Source organism: Protopterus annectens, chromosome 3.part1 (genome assembly GCF_019279795.1).
Source record: "Protopterus annectens isolate FY-2018-M chromosome 3.part1, PAN1.0, whole genome shotgun sequence".
NCBI lineage: Eukaryota > Metazoa > Chordata > Ceratodontiformes > Protopteridae > Protopterus > Protopterus annectens.
The window spans coordinates 420,420,901-420,444,755 of record NC_056732.1 but is presented as its reverse complement, the minus strand read 5'-3'; the positions used below and the strand labels follow the sequence as shown (position 1 = coordinate 420,444,755).

Sequence of the window (23,855 nt, the reverse complement as noted above, 5' to 3'; positions counted from 1 at the left end):
TTTCAGACCCCCACCCCTACTCCAGAGCTGTTCACAGACTCTTCCAATCTTGGGTGAGGAGCCTGTCCCAATATTCTGAGGGGTCATGGTCTGTGGCCTCTTCATCAGAGGTCAGACCACATAAAGAAAAATGAGGGCACTCATTCTTGCTCTTCAGGACTTCCATTCTCTTTGGTCTCCAAGTCCTTTAAAGGTCTTTACAGACAACATCACAGTCATGTGGTACAGCGACAAACAGAGGGGGCACAAGGTCTTATCTTCTTTGCATATTACTCCTTCGGGCTTGGGATTTGGCTGTCTACCACCCAGTAACTTTTCAGGTGCTTTACATTCCTTCACAACACTACCTTGTGGCAGACTCCCTTAGCTGGTCCAGGGAATAACCTCACAAATGTATGCTTCGCAGAGATGTGTTTCTGCACATAGTACATTGGTGTAGTATTCCTCAAGTCGATCTTTTTGCCTCCCCAGTAAACAGACAACTTCCTCACTTCTATTCCAAAGTCCCAAGTCCTCTGATTTGGAAGGTGTGAGCCATGTCTTATTCTTGGAAGGGGGTGTTTCTGTACGCTTACCCTCCTCTTCCTCAACTTTTCAGGGGCTGGCATAAGATCAGGAAGGACTCTCCCAAGAATCTTGTTGGTGACTCCCTTTTGGCCTAAACAGCACTGGTTCCTCCTTCTCTTTCACCTGGCCATTGGAAATCATCACAGGTTGCCTCATCAGATGGAGCTTGTTACACAAGACAAGGGGTCTCTCATCCACCCTCACCTGTCCACTCTTCAATTGACACTATGAGTGATAGAATTTTGATTCCAGTCAGACACCACTTTTCTGAGGATGTGCTTAGGTTATTGCAGAAGACCAATAAACCCACTGCAAGAAAATCCTGTATAGCTAAATGGAGAAGATTTTCAGTTTGGTGTCTCAAGCATCACCATTATCACTTTTCAGTGAAAGTTTCTTTGGTCCCTTCTTGTATGAACTGCTGCATGCTTGCTTAAAGCTCACTTGTCAGCAATATCTGCTTGTTTGTCTTTGAACCCTCAATTAGCTTCTTGTTTTGAGGTCAATAAATTCCTTAAAAGCATCCTTTATATCAGACCTCAAGAAAAACTTTCCTTCCACATAGAGACCTTAATTTTGTCCTTGAAAATTTGACTCGGGCTCCTTTTGAGCCTACTTATTTTTCTTCCTTGAAATACTGTATCTGGAAGACTGTTTTATTAGTTGCCCTTTCTTCTTCATCTTAAGATTCTGTTATTTGTAGTGTGTGTGTCTGTTCAAGGAATGCTGAAGACTTAAATCTCATGGCATCAGCTTCCAAGTATGGTTTGTATTAACCATGTACAAGTCTTTTACCGTCTTTGTGCTGTCAAGTCTCCCTTGCATAGGACTTATTGGTCATCCGTCCATCCATTCACAACCCTTTTTTCTATTTTTCCCATGGGGTCAAGGTGTAACCTCTACAGTGGCAGTCTAGAGCCAATGTGTACACTACCAGGTGGATAGACCTGCAGCTGTTATTCTTCCATATCACATACCTACACCTTTGACCAGTTTAGAGTGCCCAGTCCACCTACCACATATCTTTGGAATGTGGGAGGAAGTATGAGTGGAAAAGCAAACATGTTTTTGTAAATTCATAATACTTCGAAACTAGTCTGTAGCTTGAAAGATAGGGCACAAATTTATGAACAACATGAACTGTATTTGTGTAGATGTTGCCCTTGCACGATGCTGTAAACCCTTTTTTATTTTACCCTGCAGAGTTTGCCTGAAATAATTCTAATATCTTGTGAAAATGACCTCCATTTATGTCGAGAATATTTTGCCAGAGGCATAGGTAAGACTGCTGATGCTGACATTACATTTATGAACTTTAACATTTTAGCTATTTTTTAATTGACTGAATTTCTTTTGTTCTTTCTTAGATGTCCATAATGCAGAATTCATCTTATCAGGAGTTCTTACTCAGACTCTAGATTATGAATCATATCCTTTAAAGGCGTATGTTGTTATGATGTGTTTTTGTAAGTACCTGAGCTGCTTTTAAAGAACCCCAGCCAAAGGCTAAGTTCTTCTTTCTGAAAAGTGTTTTTTCCTTCCCCATAATTCAGCTCGAAACACATCACATGCCGAAAAAGCATCAATGTTAAGTTGTCAGTCTCGCCTTCATTCTTGCTGGATGGGTTCAGAGCCGAACCTCAGCTCCGACTCGGCCACTTACTAAAGCTCGAGAACTAATTTTACCGGCTCGAGGCAACCCTATATCCCATGATGCTAGGCGATAACTACCCAGATCTCGTTTGCCGCTTTAGCCAGCGAGGTGCGTTTTACCAGCTCTTGGTAAGTGTTGGGAATTATATATATATTTAGTTACCTTCCTGCTTAGTTTTTCCATCCCCTTCTTCGTTTAGCTTAACTTAACAGTTAATTTCAAACTTTTCCCCGTTAGCGCTCATTTTTTCCCTTATCCCAAATTATTCTTCCTCCCCCCTAGGGTTAGGCCTTAAGCTTGCTCCCTTTCCTGATAGGGATTCTTTGTTGTGTCTGTGGCATGTTTGTACACTGTATCCCTCCTTTTCCTTAGTTTTTGTGTGGATTGGGCGCGTGTTGTGCGTGTGTGAGTTTTTTTCTTTACATTGTGCCCTTTCTCTCCGACAGCTATGTCGAAGGACACAAAGGTCTCAGGCTTCAAGAAGTGTGACTCGTGCTGTCAGAAGATGTCTCTGACAGACGGTCACACTTCTTGTGTTTACTGCCTGGGACCCCTGCACCTGCAGGACTCTTGTTCCGTGTGCCATGCATTCGACCCAAGAATCCTGCAGGAGCGCAGGAACAAATTAATCTTAAGGGGCTTATTAAAGCCCGAGGGCTCCCCGACTAAGTCTGTGTCGGGGAAGCCTTCGAAGCCAGCCAAGCCGTCGGCTCAGAGTTCCAAGCCTTCAGCTGGTGGCTCACTAACTGTGGCAATATCGGCTCCGGCTGGAGCCGATACATCTGAGTCACAGCTTCCAGCATCGGCTCCGCTCGGCGCCGATATATCTGGACCTCAACCCTGACGGTCGGCTCCGGCTGGAGCCGACTTATCTTCGGCTCCTTTGGCTCCATCCGTCTCCAGGAAAAGGTCCAGGTCCCCATCTTTGGAGTCGATCCATTCGGCTTCGGGGTCACCCTTGCTCTCGGAGTGGAGCCGTTCTTCTTGGTCGTCCAGGCTTTCCGACCATGACCTTGAGAGAGTGGTCAGTAGACTGTTAGTCTCAGGCACTGGCCCAAATGCTTCATAGCCCGTCTCATCAGACAGCGGCTATTTCAACTCCACCTACTATTCCTCCTTCGACTCTCCCCCAGAGTTCGGAGCCAGAGCTCCTCGGAGCTGTGACTGTTGTGGCGTCGGAGCCGATGCCTCCCCCTTCGGCTCCGTCGTCCTCTGCTCCGATCTCCTCCTTGATGCCTTCGTTGGAGGGATCCGGGCGCCTGGTCTCTCTTGCCGACTCCGAGGGGGCGAGTGGCATCGGACCCTTTTCCGACCCCGTTCTCCCTCTCGGAGCGTCGGCATTGGTGAGCTCGGCCCCGACATCGGCTTCGGAGCCGTCCCTATCAGTGCGGCCCGGGGTTCCTAGTTCTTCGGAGTGGGAGCCCTCTGGCCTGTCTGACAGGGGAGCCTTCGAAGTGATGAGGAGCGTACTAGCCCCAGTGCATGGTCAATGGTCAGCTCCATCAGCTCCTCCCACTACGGTGCCTGCTGATGTCTCTTCGCACTCTCTTGCTCCCGGACCCAGAGATCCAACGCCTCAGGTTTCCCCACTGGGAATATCTTCCTCTTCCGAGGCTTCTCCTGATCCGTCAGGTGAACCTCCGCGCAATGTAAGAGGAAGCATGTGGACTCCCCTGAGTCCATCACATCCGATACCGACTTGGATGAGTCGGAAGGCTCCCCAAGGTCCCCCTCTGGGGATGTCTCTTTTTCAGACATCCTTGAAATCCTGAAACAGAGGGGGAGCTGGTCTTCCCTTAATCCTTCCGAGGACAAGTCGGTTTACCTGGAGGCGTTTGGTTCTCGACCCTCCACCTTTTGGGTGTCTCCGCCTTTCGACCCCCTTATGGATGTGGTGGCACGGAAGGCGTGGACTGCTCCGGATTCGGTGGAACCCACCCCATGGAGGCCTTCCAAATTTATAACGGCTCCAGCTGATAGACAATTTTTATCAAAAGGTGTCCTGGTTGATGCCATGGTGGTGGCTGCAGCCACCAAGAAGGAACTAGCCGATCCTTCAGTGCCTATCCATCCTCCTAACAAGGATTCCAGGACTATGGATAGGTACGGCAAGCAGATGTTTTCTTCAGCGACCTTTGCCATGCGGTCGCTGAATTACTTGTGTCACTTCAACCGCCTTCAGAGAGATGTTCTCAAAGAGTTGGGTGAAGTTTTACAGGAAGCATCAGCTGCTGGGTCCCAAGATAAAATCAACTCACAGCCAGGAACCCTAAACTCCATTGTTAACTCCTCCATGCGGCTCATTTCCTATGCAGCCGATGGAGCGAGTAGGGCTGCAGGCACAGGTGTGGCCTTAAGGCGTCACGCCTGGATGCGGCTTTGTAATTTTGCAGACCCTTTCACGGCGTCCTTCACTAACTCCCCCTTTGATGGTTCAACGTTGTTCGGGCCTCAAGTGAAAGACACCTTGACCAGATGCGAGCAAGATGGCAAGACTCTTTCTGCCGTAGGAGTCCGTTTCTCCACCCCTTCCAGACCATATCCTAAGGGGCAAAAGGGTGGAAAAATGTGGTTCCGCAAATCACCAGGAATCACGCCTGACGCAAGAGGTCAGTTTACCCCCAGAGGCAGAGGGGGTAACAACAACAGATGCCGCCCAAGAGGCAGAGGGGGTCTGCAGAATCAGGGTAACAGAGAGTCTCTCTCTGACAAACCCTTCCAACATCCCTGAGATGTTGTCCGACTGTCCACCTTCGGAGGCAGTCGGGGGAAGATTATCGCTGTACCCAAAAGCCTGGCTCTCCCTCACTTTAGACAAATGGGTACAGTCGGTTATATCTGAGGGTTACAAAATTCCCTTTATCCAAACCCCAACTCCACAAAAGGGAACCCTTCCAGATGTTCCACCCAGTCTAAGGGAACAAGCAGTGCTAGAAATTTCAAAACTACTAGCAAAAAGAGCCATCCAGCCACTCCCAGCAGACCAAATAGGATCCGGAGTCTACTCGAAGTTCTTTTTGGTACCAAAAAAACAGGGGACTGGAGACCAATATTAGATCTCAGCAAATTAAACAAGTTTGTAAAAAAGACAAGATTCTGGATGGTCACGCTACAGTCCATTCTACCCTTTCTGGGCAAGGACAATTGGATGTGCTCTGTGGACTTTCAGGATGTGTACTATCACATCAAAATTCACAGGCGCTCCAGAAGGTTTCTCCGCTTCCGGCTGGGGGCCAGTCACTACCAATTCAGAGCCCTGCCCTTTGGTCTCACTTCAGCCCCCAGAGTGTTCACCAAATGTATGGCAGTGGTTACGGCTCACCTGAGACGTCAAGGATTCCAGGTGTTTCCATATCTAGACGACTGGCTCCTCACCGCCACCACCAGGCATCAACTTCTTCAGGCCAGAGATTACACCATCCACATTTGCAGAGGGCTAGGAATCTCTATAAATTTCGAAAAGTCTATCTTGTCGCCTTGTCAATCTATTACCTTTATAGGCGCTAACTTGGACACCATGCAGCTTTCAGCAAAGCTAACAGATCAGAGGGTCTTAGATATCCAAAATCATGTCCATGTTCTGCTTCAGAGCGACAGAATTCAGGCCAGGTATGTCCTGAAAGTATTGGGGCTCATGGCGGCCGCCATCACACTTCTTCCTCTTGCCCGTTTTTACATGCTTCTTCTACAGTGGATGTTTTTCGCCCAATGGTCTTTCCAACAACTCCCTATGCACTACAAGATCATGATAACTCCAATTTGCAAAAATCATCTGTCTTGGTGGATGTGCTCCCCTCAAGTCCATCAAGGCAGACCCTTTAATTCCTCCCTCCCCGGTCGCCACGGTCACATCGGACGCCTCCCTGATTGGGTGTGGGAGGGGCATTTTCAGGGCAGGACAGTCCATGGCACATGGCAACCTTTCGAATGCCACCTGCACATAATTGTCCTGGAGATGAGAGCAGTGCTTTTGACGTTGCAAGCCCTCCAAGACACTCTTCCCCTGGGGACTATTGCAATCCGAACGGACAATATGTCCGTAGTGTGGTATATCAACAAGCAGGGCGGAACCAAATCCTATCCCCTGTGTCGAGAAGCACTCAGACTTTGGCAATGGGCGATCTCTTCTCAACGGTTTCTGGTAGCAACGCATATCCCCGGGAAGTCCAACATCATAGCGGACAGGTTGAGCAGAGCTATCCTCATGCCACATGAGTGGTCTCTCAAACAATCTGTGACCGAAGAGATTTTTCAGAAGTGGGGCCTTCCTTGCTATGATCTTTTTGCTACACCTCAAAACAGCAAATGCCCCGACTTCTTCACTCTCTTCCCCCTTCCAGGCCATCCCCCCAGAGACGCTCTAGTCCACGATTGGCCTCGGGGACTTCTTTACGCCTTTCCACCCCTTCCGTTAATATCACAGGTAATTCAGAAAGCAACCGCCTTGAGAGCCAAGATATTCTCATTGCCCCTTATTGGCCTCGACAGATATGGTTTCCGTTCCTGCATCGTTATCTCTTGGAGCAGCCTTGGTATCTGGATCCAGTGCCAGATCTTTTGGCCCATCAGTTGGGGCAGCTACACCAATCCCTCCATTCTCTCAACCTCACTGCTTGGTTGCTCCACTTCTCCCTAGCCAGGCTTCCTATGATTTCAAATCCCGTCCGGGATATTATAGTAGCTTCCCTTAAATCTTCCACCAGAAGGATCTAAACTAGTAAATGGCAACGTTTTTCCTTCTGGGCAAAGGCTAGAGATAAGGATCCATTCACTGCTCCAATTCACTCGGTCTTGGATTTCCTGGCTGAAATTTTTCATTCAGGATCTTCATCCTCCACAGTAAAAGTTCAGTTGGCAGCCATTTCAAATTTTCACATAGGTCTGTCAGACTGCAGCATCATGTCCCATAAGCTTTGCAAAGCATTCCTTAGAGGTGTCTTTTTACTCAAACCTCCGATCAAAGATCCTCCACCACAATGGGATCTAAACCTAGTTTTAACATCCTTGATTCTATCTCCCTTTGAACCTGCGGCTTCCTGTTCATTGAAATTACTTTCCTGGAAAACACTCTTCCTGGTTGCTGTTACATCTGCTAGGAGAGTATCTGAACTTCATGCCCTCTGCATTCGTCCTCCTTACTTAGTCTTCCACAAAGACAGAGTTTCTCTAAGAACGAACCCCTCTTTCATACCCAAGGTGGCTTCGCAGACAAATTTAAATCAATCAATTGACCTCCCAGTTTTCTTCCCTAATTATACGAACAGGGCGGAGCAAAAACTGCATTGTCTGGATGTTCATCGTCAGCTCCGATATTATTTGGACAGAACTAAACAAATCAGGAAATCTGATCAACTCTTTTTATCTTATGCAGAAAATAGGAAAGGCCTTCCAGTATCCAAGGTAACGCTGTCTAGGTGGCTCTCTTCTTTGATCACGTATGTTTACCAACTCAGAGGTAAAGAATTGCCTTCTAGGCCAAGAGCCTATTCAACCAGGGCACTAGCCACATCAACAGCTTTTCAAGCCAGACTACCAATAGACACTATTTGTGCGGCAGCCACATAGGCTTCACCTCATACCTTTGTATCGCATTACAAATTGGACATGGCCTCCAGAAACAGGGCAAATTTTGGTTCCACCGTTCTCAAGAGTCTGTTTCAATGAGCCACCCTGGATGAAGGTGCTAGGGACGCGCTCCCATCCAGCAAGAATGAAGGCGAGATTGACAACTTAACATTGAGAAGTTATGTACCTACCATAACGTTCCATGTTAGTTGTCTTCTCTCGCCTTCTTTCTTGCGTCCCGCCCACCATCCCCCTAGCCTGGACAGACCGAGAAGATCTCCCCTTCTTTGAAGGGTCCTGCTCTTGCACTTTCAGCCAAATAGCTTGTCCTAGGGTAACTACAGCTTAGATAGCGATCCTTTCTTGGGTTATCCTTTTCCTCCTCCTCTCCAGTTGGAGGATTATATTGCCTAGGTTGTTTTCAGCTACCAAACGAGATCTGGGTAGTTATCGCCTAGCATCATGGGATATAGGGTTGCCTCGAGCCGGTAAAATTAGCTCTCGAGCTTTAGTAAGTGGCCGAGTCGGAGCCGAGGTTCGGCTCCGAACCCATCCAGCAAGAAAGAAGGCGAGAGAAGACAACTAACATGGAACGTTATGGTAGGTACATAACTTCTCGTTTTGTAATTATTCCATTTGTTTTATGTCTGAACTTATTTCTTTTTGCCATTCTTTTGTACATTTATCTCATCATGTGTTAGATCACGAAGGCTACTAAGAGGGGCAGAGTAATTAGGTAAGGACACACATTCCAAGTACAGACCCATTAAAACAGTGGCGCTTAAGCGTTGACTTTTAAATGTGGCTTATCAGTCACAGATTGTAGCATCACACCTCAGATAAATCGTGTAGCCTGGTGAAAAATTTTCAAGCTTGGTTTTCAGTTGCAACTCGGACTTTTTTTTTTTTTTTTTTTGTTGTCTTTCCCTTTTATCAAAGTCTGAGTGCCACAAAGAAAGAAAATATTTTTCAACTAAATCTAATTTTCTGTCAGTATTTCATTTTTTCTACGGTATGTTTCCTGTAAAAGTGCACATTTCTTCTGGTGTTTTGTTATAGCATGTTTGCATTGCATACAGTGTTTTGTTGAGCTAAGTCAGTGAGTTGGGGTAGCAAGGTAAACATCAAAGACGCTAATTCTAGCTACAGTATTAGAAAAGTACAGTTTTGTACCTACCATAAATGTAGATGTCCGAGAGGTATGCATCTGCAGTCCTAACATATGGGTTGTCCTGCCTCAGGCAGCCCTTCGGTCGGCCGGATTCCAAAGTCTGGGTCTGGCCTCGGCTGATGTCGCACTTCACCCGACGTCATAGCTGCTGTTAATTGGGTATAAAGGCATCAGCCAACGCCATTTTCCTCAGTGTTTCTTGCCCCAGATGCCAGGTGCCCTCTAGGAAGGCTAAATTTGGATAAATGCAAATGATTCCAAACAGTAGAGAGCAAACAAAATAAACATGTATATACATATATACAAACAAATACACCATAATAGATTCCCCCAGCCAGCTACAAGATGGGCAAATACCCTAGGAGTACCACAGAGGGGAAGGAGGGTGGGTAATCCTGACTGCAGATGCATACCTCTCGGACATCTACATTTATGGTAGGTACAAAACTGTACTATGTCCTTCAAGGATGCATCTGCAGTCCTAACATATGGGTAGAATACCATAGCCAAACTGGGGGAGGAGGCACTAAGAAGATTATGGTGTAGTTAGGATCCCTTGCAAAACAGCAGTGGCAAAACCTGCTCGGGATCTGGAGTATAAAGGTAAATTATAATGCTTGGCAAATGTATGCACGGAGCTCCAAGTAGCAGCCTCTAAAATGTCTTTGGTAGCCACTCTTCGTAAGAAAGCTGTAGTAATGGCTGTAGCCCTTGTGGAGTGAGGGCTGATGTTTTCTGGAGTTGTCTTTCCATGAAAAGAGTAACAAAATCTAATGCAATTTCCTATCCATTTTGAGATTGTCTGTTTTGAAATTGCTTTTCCTTCCATTCCTGTTGTATATGCTACCAGAAGCTGGTCAGTTTTTCTATTGTTCTTGGTTCTGTCCAGGTAGTAGCGCAATTGCCTGTGCACATCCAAGGTATGCAGTAGTCTTTCCCCCCTGTTCTGTGGGTTGGGGAAGAATGTTGGTAGGTGGATTGCTTGGTTCAATGATACCCTGGAGACCACCTTTGGCATAAAAGTAGAGTTTGTTCTCAAGGACACTCTATCCTGATGGAAGATAAGGAAGGGCTGTACTGCCATTAATGCCTGTAATTCAGAAACCCTTCTTGCTGAAGTGATTGCAAGCAGGAAAGCAGTTTTCCAAGATAAGAACTGTAATTCTGCTGTTGCTGCTGGTTGAAAAGGGGGAAGTGTTAACTTTTCTAGCACAAAGTTCAGGTCCCATGTAAGCAAAGGTGGCTTCCTTGGAGGCTTTACATTTTTAATTCCTCTTAGAAACTGCCTGAGTAGAGGATGGGAGAAGACTGGAGGATCCATGTTGTATTCTGCTGAAATTGCTGATGCATGAATCTTAATGGAGGAGTAAGACAGGCCATTGTGGAAAAGTTCTGCTAAATATTCCAGGATGTTAGCTATGTTTGCCAATGATACATTTTCTCCTTTTGCTGCACTCCAAATGAGGTGCCTTTTCCATTTTGCTGAGTAAGTTTTCCTTGTGGAGGGGCTGCGAGCCTCCAGGATAATGTCTTTAACCCTCTGAGATAAATCTGGGTTATTTTGTTTTATGTAAGATTCCAAGCAGCTAGCTGCAGTGTTTTCAAGTTTGGATGTAGGATCTTGAAGTTGTTCTGCGTTAGCAGTAAAGGAACTAGAGGTAGAGGCCATGCGTGTGCCTGAGACATACTCCTCAGTAGCGGGTACCAATGCTGCCTCGGCCAGTCTGGAGCTATCAGGATGATCCATGGGTGATCTTCTTTGATCTTCAGTAGCACTTTGTGCATCAAAGGAAGAGGTGGGAATGCATATGCTGTTAGGTTTTCTCAACTGAAGGATAGGGAGTCCACCTTCCAAGCAAGTGGGTGGTATGTCCTTGTGCAGAATTTTCTCAATTGGTGGTTGTGTGGGGATGCGAACAGGTCTATTTCTGGTAGGCCCCATTTCTTTGTAATGGATTTGAAGATGTCTGGATGCAGCATCCATTCGTGGGCATCCGTGGTAGTTCTGCTTAAGGTGTCTGCTAGTATATTTTCTTTTCCTGGCACAAATATGGCCTGGAGCTGAATGTTGAGGTTCAGGGCCACATTCCACAGGTCCATTGCCATCCGGCATAGAGGATATGAATGTGTGCCTCCTGCTTGTTGATATACCACATAACTGTGGTGTTGTCCGTCCTTATCAGCAAATGGCCTTGTTGAAGAAACGGTCTGAATGTCTGAATTGCCTGTTTCACTGCCAGCATCTCTTTTTGATTTATGTGTAGGTTCAGCTGGTCTTGTGTCCATAGGCCTTGTATACACTTGTCTACCATGTGTGCCCCCCAACCGAGGTCTGAGGCGTCCGTGGTGATAGTCTGGCTTGGGTGAGGGCTGTGGAAAGGCAGTCCTTTGTTCAACTGACAGGCCTGAGCCCACCACAGGAAGTCTTGCTTCAGGCATGGAATTATTGGAATTTGGGTTTCTAGGCTGTGCTTGTGCTGAGACCATAAATTCCTTAGGTACCATTGCAACTTCCTCATATGTAGTCTGGCATGTGGAATCAATATTATGCAGGATGCCATGTAACCCAGGGCTTGCAGGACTTTTCTTGCTTGTTAATGCCATGAAATATAGTGGTAGTTGCTTTTGCTTTTCTGCTGTGAGAAATGCCATTTGATTTGATGTGTCCAGTTCTGCACCCAAGAATGTTATCCTTTGGGATGGTATCAGCCTTGACTTTTTTATGTTGACTGTGTATCCCAGGGCTTGCAATAGGTGAATAACCTTTTCCAAATCTTTTGTTAATTTGATCTTGTTGTCCGCTTGTGTCAGGCAGTCGTCCAGGTATGGATAAATTTGAATTCCCTGAAGCCTGCAATGAGCAATTACTGATGCCAGGCATTTCGTGAATACTCTGGGCGCAGTAGATAAGCCAAAGGGCAATGCTGAGAATTGATAATGCTCTGATCCTGCAAGAAATCTTAGGTATCTTCTGCAATCTGGTCGTATAGGGACGTGCAGGTATGCCTCCTTGAGATCTAGAGTCACCAGCCAAGACTCCTTGCTCAGCAGGGGAAGAAGTTGCTGTAGGGTCAGCATTTTGAATTTTGGAACAATGAGATATGTGTTCAGAGTGGACAGGTCGAGAATAGGTCTCCATTGGTTTTCTTTTCTTGGCACCAGGAAAAGTCTGGAATAAAATCCTTGTCCTTGTTCCATAGGCGGTACCTTTTCTATAGCTCTCATCCTTAGTAAGTGGTTGATTTGTCCTAGAGCGTTTGTTTTTTGGTTTGGTGGTAGGTTTGGCATTCCTCTCTTCCTTGGTAGAGTATGGAAGTGAAACCTGTAACCTTTGTCTATTGTCTGTAAAATCCATTTGTCTCCTGTAATGTAATGCCAGTTTACCGAAAATAAGGCTAGCTTTCCGCCTAAGGGTGCTTCCAGTTGTTCCCTGGTAGGCGGTATCAGAGCCAAGTCACTGTGACTGTCCTGTGGAAGTGGTAGTAGCTGGATCTGTGGCAGTACTTCTCTGGTTGTTAGGCTGCCACTGACGTCCCCTGTAGGCACCTTTGGATTGACCTCTGCCTCTTGGGCGCCTATTTCTGCCTCTCTGTGCTCTGGTGGTGTCTGGAAAGGACCAATTCTTCGAAGGCCAATTTCTACTAAACCTCGGAGGCTGGACCTGTAAGAAATCCTTGACTGTTTGGACAGATTTTGCTTTTTCTTCCATCTTCTTTAACACTTGCTGTGCAGTGGAGCCAAACAAACTGTGTTTCTCCATGGGAGCATCTAGGAGCTTTGACTTTACATGGTCTGGTAAGGATTGCTCTTTTAACCATGCATGCCTTCTGATCACTGTACCAGTCATAGCTGATCTAAAGGAAGCCTCCAGTGCATCATAGCCACATTTTAAGGAATGATTACTGACCTGCTGAGTGTTATGTACCAAATCCTGAAGGGACTTACGGTCTATAGGTTCAGGAGAGGATAGTTTTTTATTTAGCTGATCTAACAAAAATTCCTGATACTGAATCATGTGGAATTGACAGTTTAAGGCCCTAGCCGAAAGAGTAGCAGAAGTATAAACTTTTTTACCCCATCTCTCTAATGCTCTAGATTCTCTTTCAGAGGGGAGGGGTTTTTTGGCAGAGGCAGGAAAGAGTCCCCAACGGGGTACTTAGCTTTTTAGAAGTCTTCGGTAGTAGAAATCTCTGCATCTGACCGACCGGCACTTGCGAACAGCTTCTGCTTCGGGCACCGCGCGGCAAGAAAGACCGAGGAAAATGGCGTCGGCTGATGCCTTTATACCCAATTAACAGCAGCTATGACGTCGGGTGAAGTGCGACATCAGCCGAGGCCAGACCCAGACTTTGGAATCCGGCCGACCGAAGGGCTGCCTGAGGCAGGACAACCCATATGTTAGGACTGCAGATGCATCCTTGAAGGACATCTGTGAATGCAACCACAGCAAAAAAAAATAACAGCTCAAACAACTATTAATCATAGCGGTCAGATTTCACACTTTTAACACAGAACTACGGTTGTTAACTTTGAAAAGAACATTTAACTTGGGTACATTTCAAGGGTGTCAGAGATGACCACTAATAAAAGTCAAAGGAAGCAAAGTAATAAAAAATATGGGCTGATATTTAGAAGTAGGCAATCACAGTAATGTGAGTTGAGGCGTGAGAGAGCCACAGTGAATGACCTGTCGTCATAGAGTTTTGTCTGTCTCCTTCTAAAATTACATCAAAAGGATGAAAGCATTTAATGTAAAACAATGTCATGCTACCCATGGCAGCCCCCTTTCAGGCTGCTTTGGGGTATAACAAATGGAAAAAAAAATAACTTTGATACAGCGACATTAGTAATGCAGAAAATTTCAAGATATGCTGAGTAACTTTTTTTTTTTTTTTTTTCATTTTCAGGGTTCTCATTTAATTGAAAAAATTATGCCAGGTCTATTGCACTAAATGTTGACCTTGAAAGACAGTACTCTGTAATAAAATACATGACTTGAGTGTATGTTTTATCTTCAGAGCAGTCCTTGTTACCATGTACTTTCAAGGTAAGCTGACCCCCATCAGGTGGTACTGTTTGCCAGAGGTTTTCACAGCAGTTCTTACAAAGATGGGTTTGCCTCTTTTTTTTTACATGCCATTACTCCTGACAAAGACTTGCCCGGTCAAGAAAATACATATTTGTCGTTTTGCTGCTGTACAATTTTTAAACCTCTCAGGGTATTCACCACTTGTTACTCTCCAATTCCTAGCCATGTACACCTCCAAGTAAAAGTTGTTGGCGCCCTTTATGACCATTAAATACCAAATCAAGCAGAGCTGTGCGTGATAGACCTGGTGTGAGTCTGTCTCTACCCATCCAGTCATCATGGCTGGCCTCAAAGGCAGATAAGTTGTACTTTGCTTGAACTGTTATGGTAACATTCCATAGGCTGGGAGTAAATTCAGTTAGGAACCTATCACTTCCATGAGCATTGTTTATTTGTTGGTGTAGATTTAGGCCCCTGATGTAGGTGTTTGTAAAGCTATTGGTTTTGAAAAGAAATAGGTGGACATATAGGATTGGGTCTCTCATGGCTCAAAAAGTGAGACACTAGTCAATTCAAAGTAGCCAGTAAGGTACTTAGAGTTGTGTTAATCTATCAATTTAGTTAAAGATTTAAGACCTTTCTTTTTATGGGGGGTGGAGGCTTTCCATTTGAGCAGTATGCTTAGATAAGTACATGCCAGAGGGTGCTATTGAACTTAGTGATGGGTCTGACAAGGGAAGAGTATAGTATTAAGATGATCACTATGACTCTTAAAGGTACTCCCTTGGAAACTAATTGAACCAGATAGGATTTCCTGACTCCAACAAGTTCCAACAAGGGCTGGAATATGCACATAGCAGTACTGAAAATGGTCTCAAGCTAAGTGCAAAGTATAGCATAACAGCATTCAGCATAAAAAAATGCTGCTTTCAGCACATATGCTATAAGTGCAAAAAACAGGCAACCTTGAGTCCGGAAAGCAGGCTTAAGAGGTAGAAAGCACAAACCAAATCTCCTTTAACGCAAAATTTAATATTTCAAGAATAAAGCGTTTTCGCCATAACCCATGTCACAGCTTCATCAGAAGGATAACAGTTAACAGTTAAAAAGCATTCATTAATATACAAAACAAAAAGGAAATGACATAAATCAATTTCCTAACACTTCAATTAATTAATCAATTAAAAATCAAAAATTGCATTTAACTTATACATAATAAATAAGTGGTATAAACCATATATAAGAAAAATATAACAATAGTAAAAATGTGATAAAATAAATCCACAAGGCAACAGGGATTAAAAGCTTGAGTGCAACACACAAGTAGTTACAAAAAACTTGAAATTGCATACAACAAAAAAGTATATAGCATATATATTCAATGCAAATACTCCTAGCATGGCAGTTACCTCAAGTAACTCTTTAATTTTAGAATACAAGAGATATTACAATTTTCATTCAGACCAGGTGGTCTGAATGCATCTAACTTTAACTGCCATGCTAATTCTATATTTTCAAGCAAAATTGAAGAAGGACCACCCCGTATAGATGGAGCAACTTGATCAATGCCCATAAAGCTAAAGTTGTGTCCAGGATTAATGTTAACATGCTTAGCTAAGGCGTTTTCCAAAAGAGGTTTTCTAATCGCATAAGTGTGTTGATACACTCTCTCCTTTAATTTACGGTTAGTCATTCCAATATAAAAAGATGGACAGCAATTACACTGGGCAAGATAGACTACCGATTTCGAATCACATGATAACTTATGATTAATAAGGAACTTACAATTCCTTATTTTAAAGGAGCTGCCTATGCATAAATCTACACATATTGCAGAAACCGCATTTAAATGACCCTTTGAGCCTAGTAAAATCAGTAACATTAGAATTAAGCTGGAGTAGTTCCTTGAGGTTACTTCCTCTTTTATAGGTGACAAAAGGACGTATTCCTAACTTATCCACTAAATAAGAGGAATTAATAACTAATGGCCAGTTCTTTAAAATAGAGGCCCAAATGTTAGTGGAATTTAAATTGTATTGAGTGATGAAACTCAAAGAAAAATTCCTCCTTTGTTCTGAACTCTCACTTAATTCATCTTGGATTACAATTACATCATTGGTAGATCCCGTAACATGATAAGCCTGATCAAGTAAAGGTTTATAAAACACTTAATCGTTTAGAATTGACCTCCTCAATGAGGTCATTAACCAGTGAAACTGGGTAGCCTCTGTTCAAGAATAATTCTTTAAGAAACTGACATTCATTTCTGAAGTCTTCAAGTGTAGTACACATCCTTCCTGCACGAACCAGCTGACCCTTAACAATGGACTTTTTCTGTTTAGGTGGATGGGAACTGCTATAGTGCAGGAAGGAATTGCAATAGGTTAACTTTCTAAAAATACTAGAAAAGTAAACTTCATTATTAACATCCTTCACTAATCTAACATCCAAGTAGTTAGCTTCAGTACTTGAAAAATTGGATGTAAACTTCAAAATTCGGTAGTGCTGTTTAATGCATCAACAAAAATTTTTGCCTCTTTATCGCTGCCATTAAACAAAATAAAATGTGGTCCAAAAACCTGGTGTAGTATTTAACATTCTTCACCAGGTTCTGGTTAGACATGAGAAACTTCTTTTCCCAAAAGGCTACAAATAAGTTAGCCAAGCTGCCCACAAAGGCGAGCCCATGGCTACCACACTTTGTAAATAAAAATGTTGGTCAAATGTGAAAAAGTTGCAGGAAAGAACTATACTTAAAAGTTCGGTAACAACTTCAATCTCAGTAAGGGGTGCTTCCAGATCTTTGAGCAGAAGTTCGATCCATTCAACCGCCTCATTATGAGGGATAGATGTATATAAATCGATAACATCTATTGTCAAAAAATTCAAATGGACATCAAACCTGATCTTATTAATGTCTTGCAAAAAGGACCACGAGTCCTTACAAATAGTAGAGATCTTCTTTACATATTTTGACAAGATGTTATCAATTAATTTCGAGCAAGGGTAGGTCATAGATGACCTACCATCAATTAAAGCTCTCATAGGGGGGTTATTTTGGTCTTTGTGCATTTTCGGTAAACCGAACATTACAGGTAATTTTGGAGGTACAATATCAATATAATTGTAGGTATCCAAATCAATCTTGCCTGCCAAAAACAGATCACGAAAATAACCCCGGATGCGCCCATGAGAAATGTTAACCTCATTTAGAGAGGAAATCTCATAGGCTGTTGAATCAAGTACCTGCAACATTCTTTCTTTGTATTGGTAATCATCAAAGATCACAACGCCACCACCTTTGTCAGGTTTTAAAAATCTGACTGGCAGCGACCTTAAGTTATCCAGCCATTGGCGTTGTTGAACAGAAATATTCAAATTATCAATATTCCTATTCCTTTTCTGAGTAGAAAAAATGTGTCTGATGTCAATCTCACACATCTGTTCAAAAAGAAGCAAATTAGGCTGGATAGGTGGATTAAACAAACTGGGAAGTCTTAATTTATTCACAACATTCGTGGGTTCTTCATTAAATAGTAACCTCAAATTTAACTTACGAGTAAAGCACTTTAAATCCATAAGAACCTTGGCTATACTTCCATATGAGCTCGGAACAAAGGTAAAGCCCAATGCTAGAAGTTCAACCAAGTCAGAGTCAAGTTCTAAGGATGAAAAGTTATAAATTGTAAAATCTTTTTTATTATTAGTATATAATATAGGCAACGATGTGGGGGTACTAGATGCAGGACAACCAACTAAATCAATAGTTAATTCCTCCGATTCGAATTCATTCCCCTTTTCTGCCGTTGTTGCCCTAAAAAACCATTCCCTTTAGAGGCAGTATCAAGCCCTTGATTGAATTGGCCAGCATTCCCATTAGTTTTATTATTTTTATTGTTAGGCCCATTAAAAGAACTCTTAATCCTATTGCTCCGTCTCACTCCTTCAGTCAGTTGTGTACCATGTTGCTCAACATTTCCTACAGAATCAGGGGCAAATTCTTCTTCTAATAGGATAGGAGGTTCATTAGAACATATGGGAGAGCTATCAGCACTAAAATGTTGCAAATTAGGATAGGCCTTATCAGTCTGGTAGGCAATCCTGTCCCTCACTAACTTCTTATTTTTATTTGTTTTTAGCTTAACTAGTAAGGTATCTATACTAGCAAAAATACGATCATAGTCGTATTTAAATTGTGAGAAAACCATATCAGATTTAATTTCATCATCAAGAATGTTAATTTCGGTAATAAGCAACAAAATATTAGTATCATAATTCTTCACAATCAGATTTAACAACTGTAATCCCTGCTCTTGAAAAAGGCATTTAAGTTCAAGCAAATAGGTACTATCATTCAACAGTCCTGAAGGCTTAAAACAATTCCATAAGCCTTTCGGAATTAAGTTCTCTTGAATGCATTGTCTAAAATAAGAAGCTTCCAACTGAAGCTTCTTTAATCTAAGCAACTTCGAATCAAATACCTTTAAGCGTTCGTTGATCGAATTAGAGTCAGTGGAAGAACTCGGTAAGTTGTTTACATTAGAACAATCAGCTGCAGCAGTAAGAAAGGTAAATGGATTTTCTTTGTTTATCCAAACTGCTAAAGGTAGGTGTTCATCTTCGATGAGTGCCTCTTGCACTCTCGTCGGGTTAGAAACAATGCCTTGACGTCCACAATGGTTAGCTCCCGTAGTAACTGCAGCGTAGCTAGTACCAGTTGAATTCTCACCCGGTGAGACAGAGGAAGCCGGTAAAATGCCTCTGTTAGTTCCCGGCTTGTTGGCAGTAGATAGCGACGATGCTTTAGTCTGATTTTGACCAAAGGAAGGCAAACCCACAAACGGTTGAGCTGCTGGCAGGGAGGAAACACTCCCTTCCGAAGTGGAAATCACTTCCCGTCGAGGTAAACTATTAAAGGTCCCAGCAGGAGTAGAAACAGGACGCTGTTCTATAGCGTCCATGCGTGCATGTAACGCTTCAATTTTTTGGGAAATTGAAGCTAAGAGAGAAAGTAAGTCCACTTCGCTATGGCTTTTTAGTTGGTTAACTGTCCCAAACAGGTTCGGGCTAACCGGACTGACAGGAGTACCTGAATCCATGAAGACAAATACGAACTAGGCAAAAACAAGAAAACCAAAAAGTGCAAAAAACAGGCAACCTTGAGTCCGGAAAGCAGGCTTAAGAGGTAGAAAGCACAAACCAAATCTCCTTTAACGCAAAATTTAATATTTCAAGAATAAAGCGTTTTCGCCGTAACCCATGTCACAGCTTCATCAGAAGGATAACAGTTAACAGTTAAAAAGCATTCATTAATATACAAAACAAAAAGGAAATGACATAAATCAATTTCCTAACACTTCAATTAATTAATCAATTAAAAATCAAAAATTGCATTTAACTTATACATAATAAATAAGTGGTATAAACCATATATAAGAAAAATATAACAATAGTAAAAAATGTGATAAAATAAATCCACAAGGCAACAGGGATTAAAAGCTTGAGTGCAACACACAAGTAGTTACAAAAAACTTGAAATTGCATACAACAAAAAAGTATATAGCATATATATTCAATGCAAATACTCCTAGCATGGCAGTTACCTCAAGTAACTCTTTAATTTTAGAATACAAGAGATATTACAATTTTCATTCAGACCAGGTGGTCTGAATGCATCTAACTTTAACTGCCATGCTAATTCTATATTTTCAAGCAAAATTGAAGAAGGACCACCCCGTATAGATGGAGCAACTTGATCAATGCCCATAAAGCTAAAGTTGTGTCCAGGATTAATGTTAACATGCTTAGCTAAGGCGTTGTCCAAAAGAGGTTTTCTAATCTTGCCCAGTGTAATTGTTGATCCACTCTCTCCTTTATATTGGTTAGTCATTCCGTAAATTAAAGGAAGATGGACAGCAATTACACTGGGCAAGATAGACTACCGATTTCGAATCACATGATAACGCCTTAGCTAAGCATGTTAACATTAATCCTGGACACAACTTTAGCTTTATGGGCATTGATCAAGTTGCTCCATCTATACGGGGTGGTCCTTCTTCAATTTTGCTTGAAAATATAGAATTAGCATGGCAGTTAAAGTTAGATGCATTCAGACCACCTGGTCTGAATGAAAATTGTAATATCTCTTGTATTCTAAAATTAAAGAGTTACTTGAGGTAACTGCCATGCTAGGAGTATTTGCATTGAATATATATGCTATATACTTTTTTGTTGTATGCAATTTCAAGTTTTTTGTAACTACTTGTGTGTTGCACTCAAGCTTTTAATCCCTGTTGCCTTGTGGATTTATTTTATCACATTTTTACTATTGTTATATTTTTCTTATATATGGTTTATACCACTTATTTATTATGTATAAGTTAAATGCAATTTTTGATTTTTAATTGATTAATTAATTGAAGTGTTAGGAAATTGATTTATGTCATTTCCTTTTTGTTTTGTATATTAATGAATGCTTTTTAACTGTTAACTGTTATCCTTCTGATGAAGCTGTGACATGGGTTACGGCGAAAACGCTTTATTCTTGAAATATTAAATTTTATGCTAAAGGAGATTTGGTTTGTGCTTTCTACCTCTTAAGCCTGCTTTCCGGACTCAAGGTTGCCTGTTTTTTGCACTTTTTGGTTTTCTTGTTTTTGCCTAGTTCGTATTTGTCTTCATGGATTCAGGTACTCCTATCAGTCTGGTTAGCCCGAACCTGTTTGGGACAGTTAACCAACTAAAAAGCCATAGCGAAGTGGACTTACTTTCTCTCTTAGCTTCAATTTCCCAAAAAATTGAAGCGTTACATGCACGCATGGACGCTATAGAACAGCGTCCTGTTTCTACTCCTGCTGGGACCTTTAATAGTTTACCTCGACGGGAAGTGATTTCCACTTCGGAAGGGAGTGTTTCCTCCCTGCCAGCAGCTCAACCGTTTGTGGGTTTGCCTTCCTTTGGTCAAAATCAGACTAAAGCATCGTCGCTATCTACTGCCAACAAGCCGGGAACTAACAGAGGCATTTTACCGGCTTCCTCTGTCTCACCGGGTGAGAATTCAACTGGTACTAGCTACGCTGCAGTTACTACGGGAGCTAACCATTGTGGACGTCAAGGCATTGTTTCTAACCCGACGAGAGTGCAAGAGGCACTCATCGAAGATGAACACCTACCTTTAGCAGTTTGGATAAACAAAGAAAATCCATTTACCTTTCTTACTGCTGCAGCTGATTGTTCTAATGTAAACAACTTACCGAGTTCTTCCACTGACTCTAATTCGATCAACGAACGCTTAAAGGTATTTGATTCGAAGTTGCTTAGATTAAAGAAGCTTCAGTTGGAAGCTTCTTATTTTAGACAATGCATTCAAGAGAACTTAATTCCGAAAGGCTTACGGAATTGTTTTAAGCCTTCAGGACTGTTGAATGATAGTACCTATTTGCTTGAACTTAAATGCCTTTTTCAAGAGCAGGGATTACAGTTGTTAAATCTGATTGTGAAGAATTATGATACTAATATTTTGTTGCTTATTACCGAAATTAACATTCTTGATGATGAAATTAAATCTGATATGGTTTTCTCACAATTTAAATACGACTATGATCGTATTTTTGCTAGTATAGATACCTTACTAGTTAAGCTAAAAACAAATAAAAATAAGAAGTTAGTGAGGGACAGGATTGCCTACCAGACTGATAAGGCCTATCCTAATTTGCAACATTTTAGTGCTGATAGCTCTCCCATATGTTCTAATGAACCTCCTATCCTATTAGAAGAAGAATTTGCCCCTGATTCTGTAGGAAATGTTGAGCAACATGGTACACAACTGACTGAAGGAGTGAGACGTAGCAATAGGATTAAGAGTTCTTTTAATGGGCCTAACAATAAAAATAATAAAACTAATGGGAATGCTGGCCAATTCAATCAAGGGCTTGATACTGCCTCTAAAGGGAATGTTTTTTTAGGGCAACAACGGCAGAAAAGGGGAATGAATTCGAATCGGAGGAATTAACTATTGATTTAGTTGGTTGTCCTGCATCTAGTACCCCCACATCGTTGCCTATATTATATACTAATAATAAAAAAGATTTTACAATTTATAACTTTTCATCCTTAGAACTTGACTCTGACTTGGTTGAACTTCTAGCATTGGGCTTTACCTTTGTTCCGAGCTCATATGGAAGTATAGCCAAGGTTCTTATGGATTTAAAGTGCTTTACTCGTAAGTTAAATTTGAGGTTACTATTTAATGAAGAACCCACGAATGTTGTGAATAAATTAAGACTTCCCAGTTTGTTTAATCCACCTATCCAGCCTAATTTGCTTCTTTTTGAACAGATGTGTGAGATTGACATCAGACACATTTTTTCTACTCAGAAAAGGAATAGGAATATTGATAATTTGAATATTTCTGTTCAACAACGCCAATGGCTGGATAACTTAAGGTCGCTGCCAGTCAGATTTTTAAAACCTGACAAAGGTGGTGGCGTTGTGATCTTTGATGATTACCAATACAAAGAAAGAATGTTGCAGGTACTTGATTCAACAGCCTATGAGATTTCCTCTCTAAATGAGGTTAACATTTCTCATGGGCGCATCCGGGGTTATTTTCGTGATCTGTTTTTGGCAGGCAAGATTGATTTGGATACCTACAATTATATTGATATTGTACCTCCAAAATTACCTGTAATGTTCGGTTTACCGAAAATGCACAAAGACCAAAATAACCCCCCTATGAGAGCTTTAATTGATGGTAGGTCATCTATGACCTACCCTTGCTCGAAATTAATTGATAACATCTTGTCAAAATATGTAAAGAAGATCTCTACTATTTGTAAGGACTCGTGGTCCTTTTTGCAAGACATTAATAAGATCAGGTTTGATGTCCATTTGAATTTTTTGACAATAGATGTTATCGATTTATATACATCTATCCCTCATAATGAGGCGGTTGAATGGATCGAACTTCTGCTCAAAGATCTGGAAGCACCCCTTACTGAGATTGAAGTTGTTACCGAACTTTTAAGTATAGTTCTTTCCTGCAACTTTTTCACATTTGACCAACATTTTTATTTACAAAAGTGTGGGGTAGCCATGGGCTCGCCTTGTGGGGCGAGCTTGGATAACTTATTTGTAGCCTTTTGGGAAAAGAAGTTTCTCATGTCTAACCAGAACCTGGTGAAGAATGTTAAATACTACACCAGGTTTTTGGACGACATTTTTATTTTGTTTAATGGCAGCGATAAAGAGGCAAAAATTTTTGTTGATGCATTAAACAGCACTACCGAATTTTTGAAGTTTACATCCAATTTTTCAAGTACTGAAGCTAACTACTTGGATGTTAGATTAGTGAAGGATGTTAATAATGAAGTTTACTTTTCTAGTATTTTTAGAAAGTTAACCTATTGCAATTCCTTCCTGCACTATAGCAGTTCCCATCCACCTAAACAGAAAAAGTCCATTGTTAAGGGTCAGCTGGTTCGTGCAGGAAGGATGTGTACTACACTTGAAGACTTCAGAAATGAATGTCAGTTTCTTAAAGAATTATTCTTGAACAGAGGCTACCCAGTTTCACTGGTTAATGACCTCATTGAGGAGGTCAATTCTAAACGATTAAGTGTTTTTTATAAACCTTTACTTGATCAGGCTTATCATGTTACGGGATCTACCAATGATGTAATTGTAATCCAAGATGAATTAAGTGAGAGTTCAGAACAAAGGAGGAATTTTTCTTTGAGTTTCATCACTCAATACAATTTAAATTCCACTAACATTTGGGCCTCTATTTTAAAGAACTGGCCATTAGTTATTAATTCCTCTTATTTAGTGGATAAGTTAGGAATACGTCCTTTTGTCACCTATAAAAGAGG

The 23,855-nt window shown here is 42.0% G+C and overlaps 1 protein-coding gene across 1 annotated transcript in view; it reads left to right on the top strand.

Moving 5' to 3' along the window:
• The window catches only part of PAXIP1 (PAX interacting protein 1), a gene marked incomplete in the record, with an annotated part of 1,449,657 nt that overhangs the window by 1,330,821 nt on the left and 94,981 nt on the right, over positions 1 to 23,855 (top strand). The window contains 2 exon segments of the mRNA XM_044066884.1: positions 1,771 to 1,846; positions 1,935 to 1,995. Coding sequence (XP_043922819.1) covers positions 1,771 to 1,846; positions 1,935 to 1,995 — 137 coding nt within the window.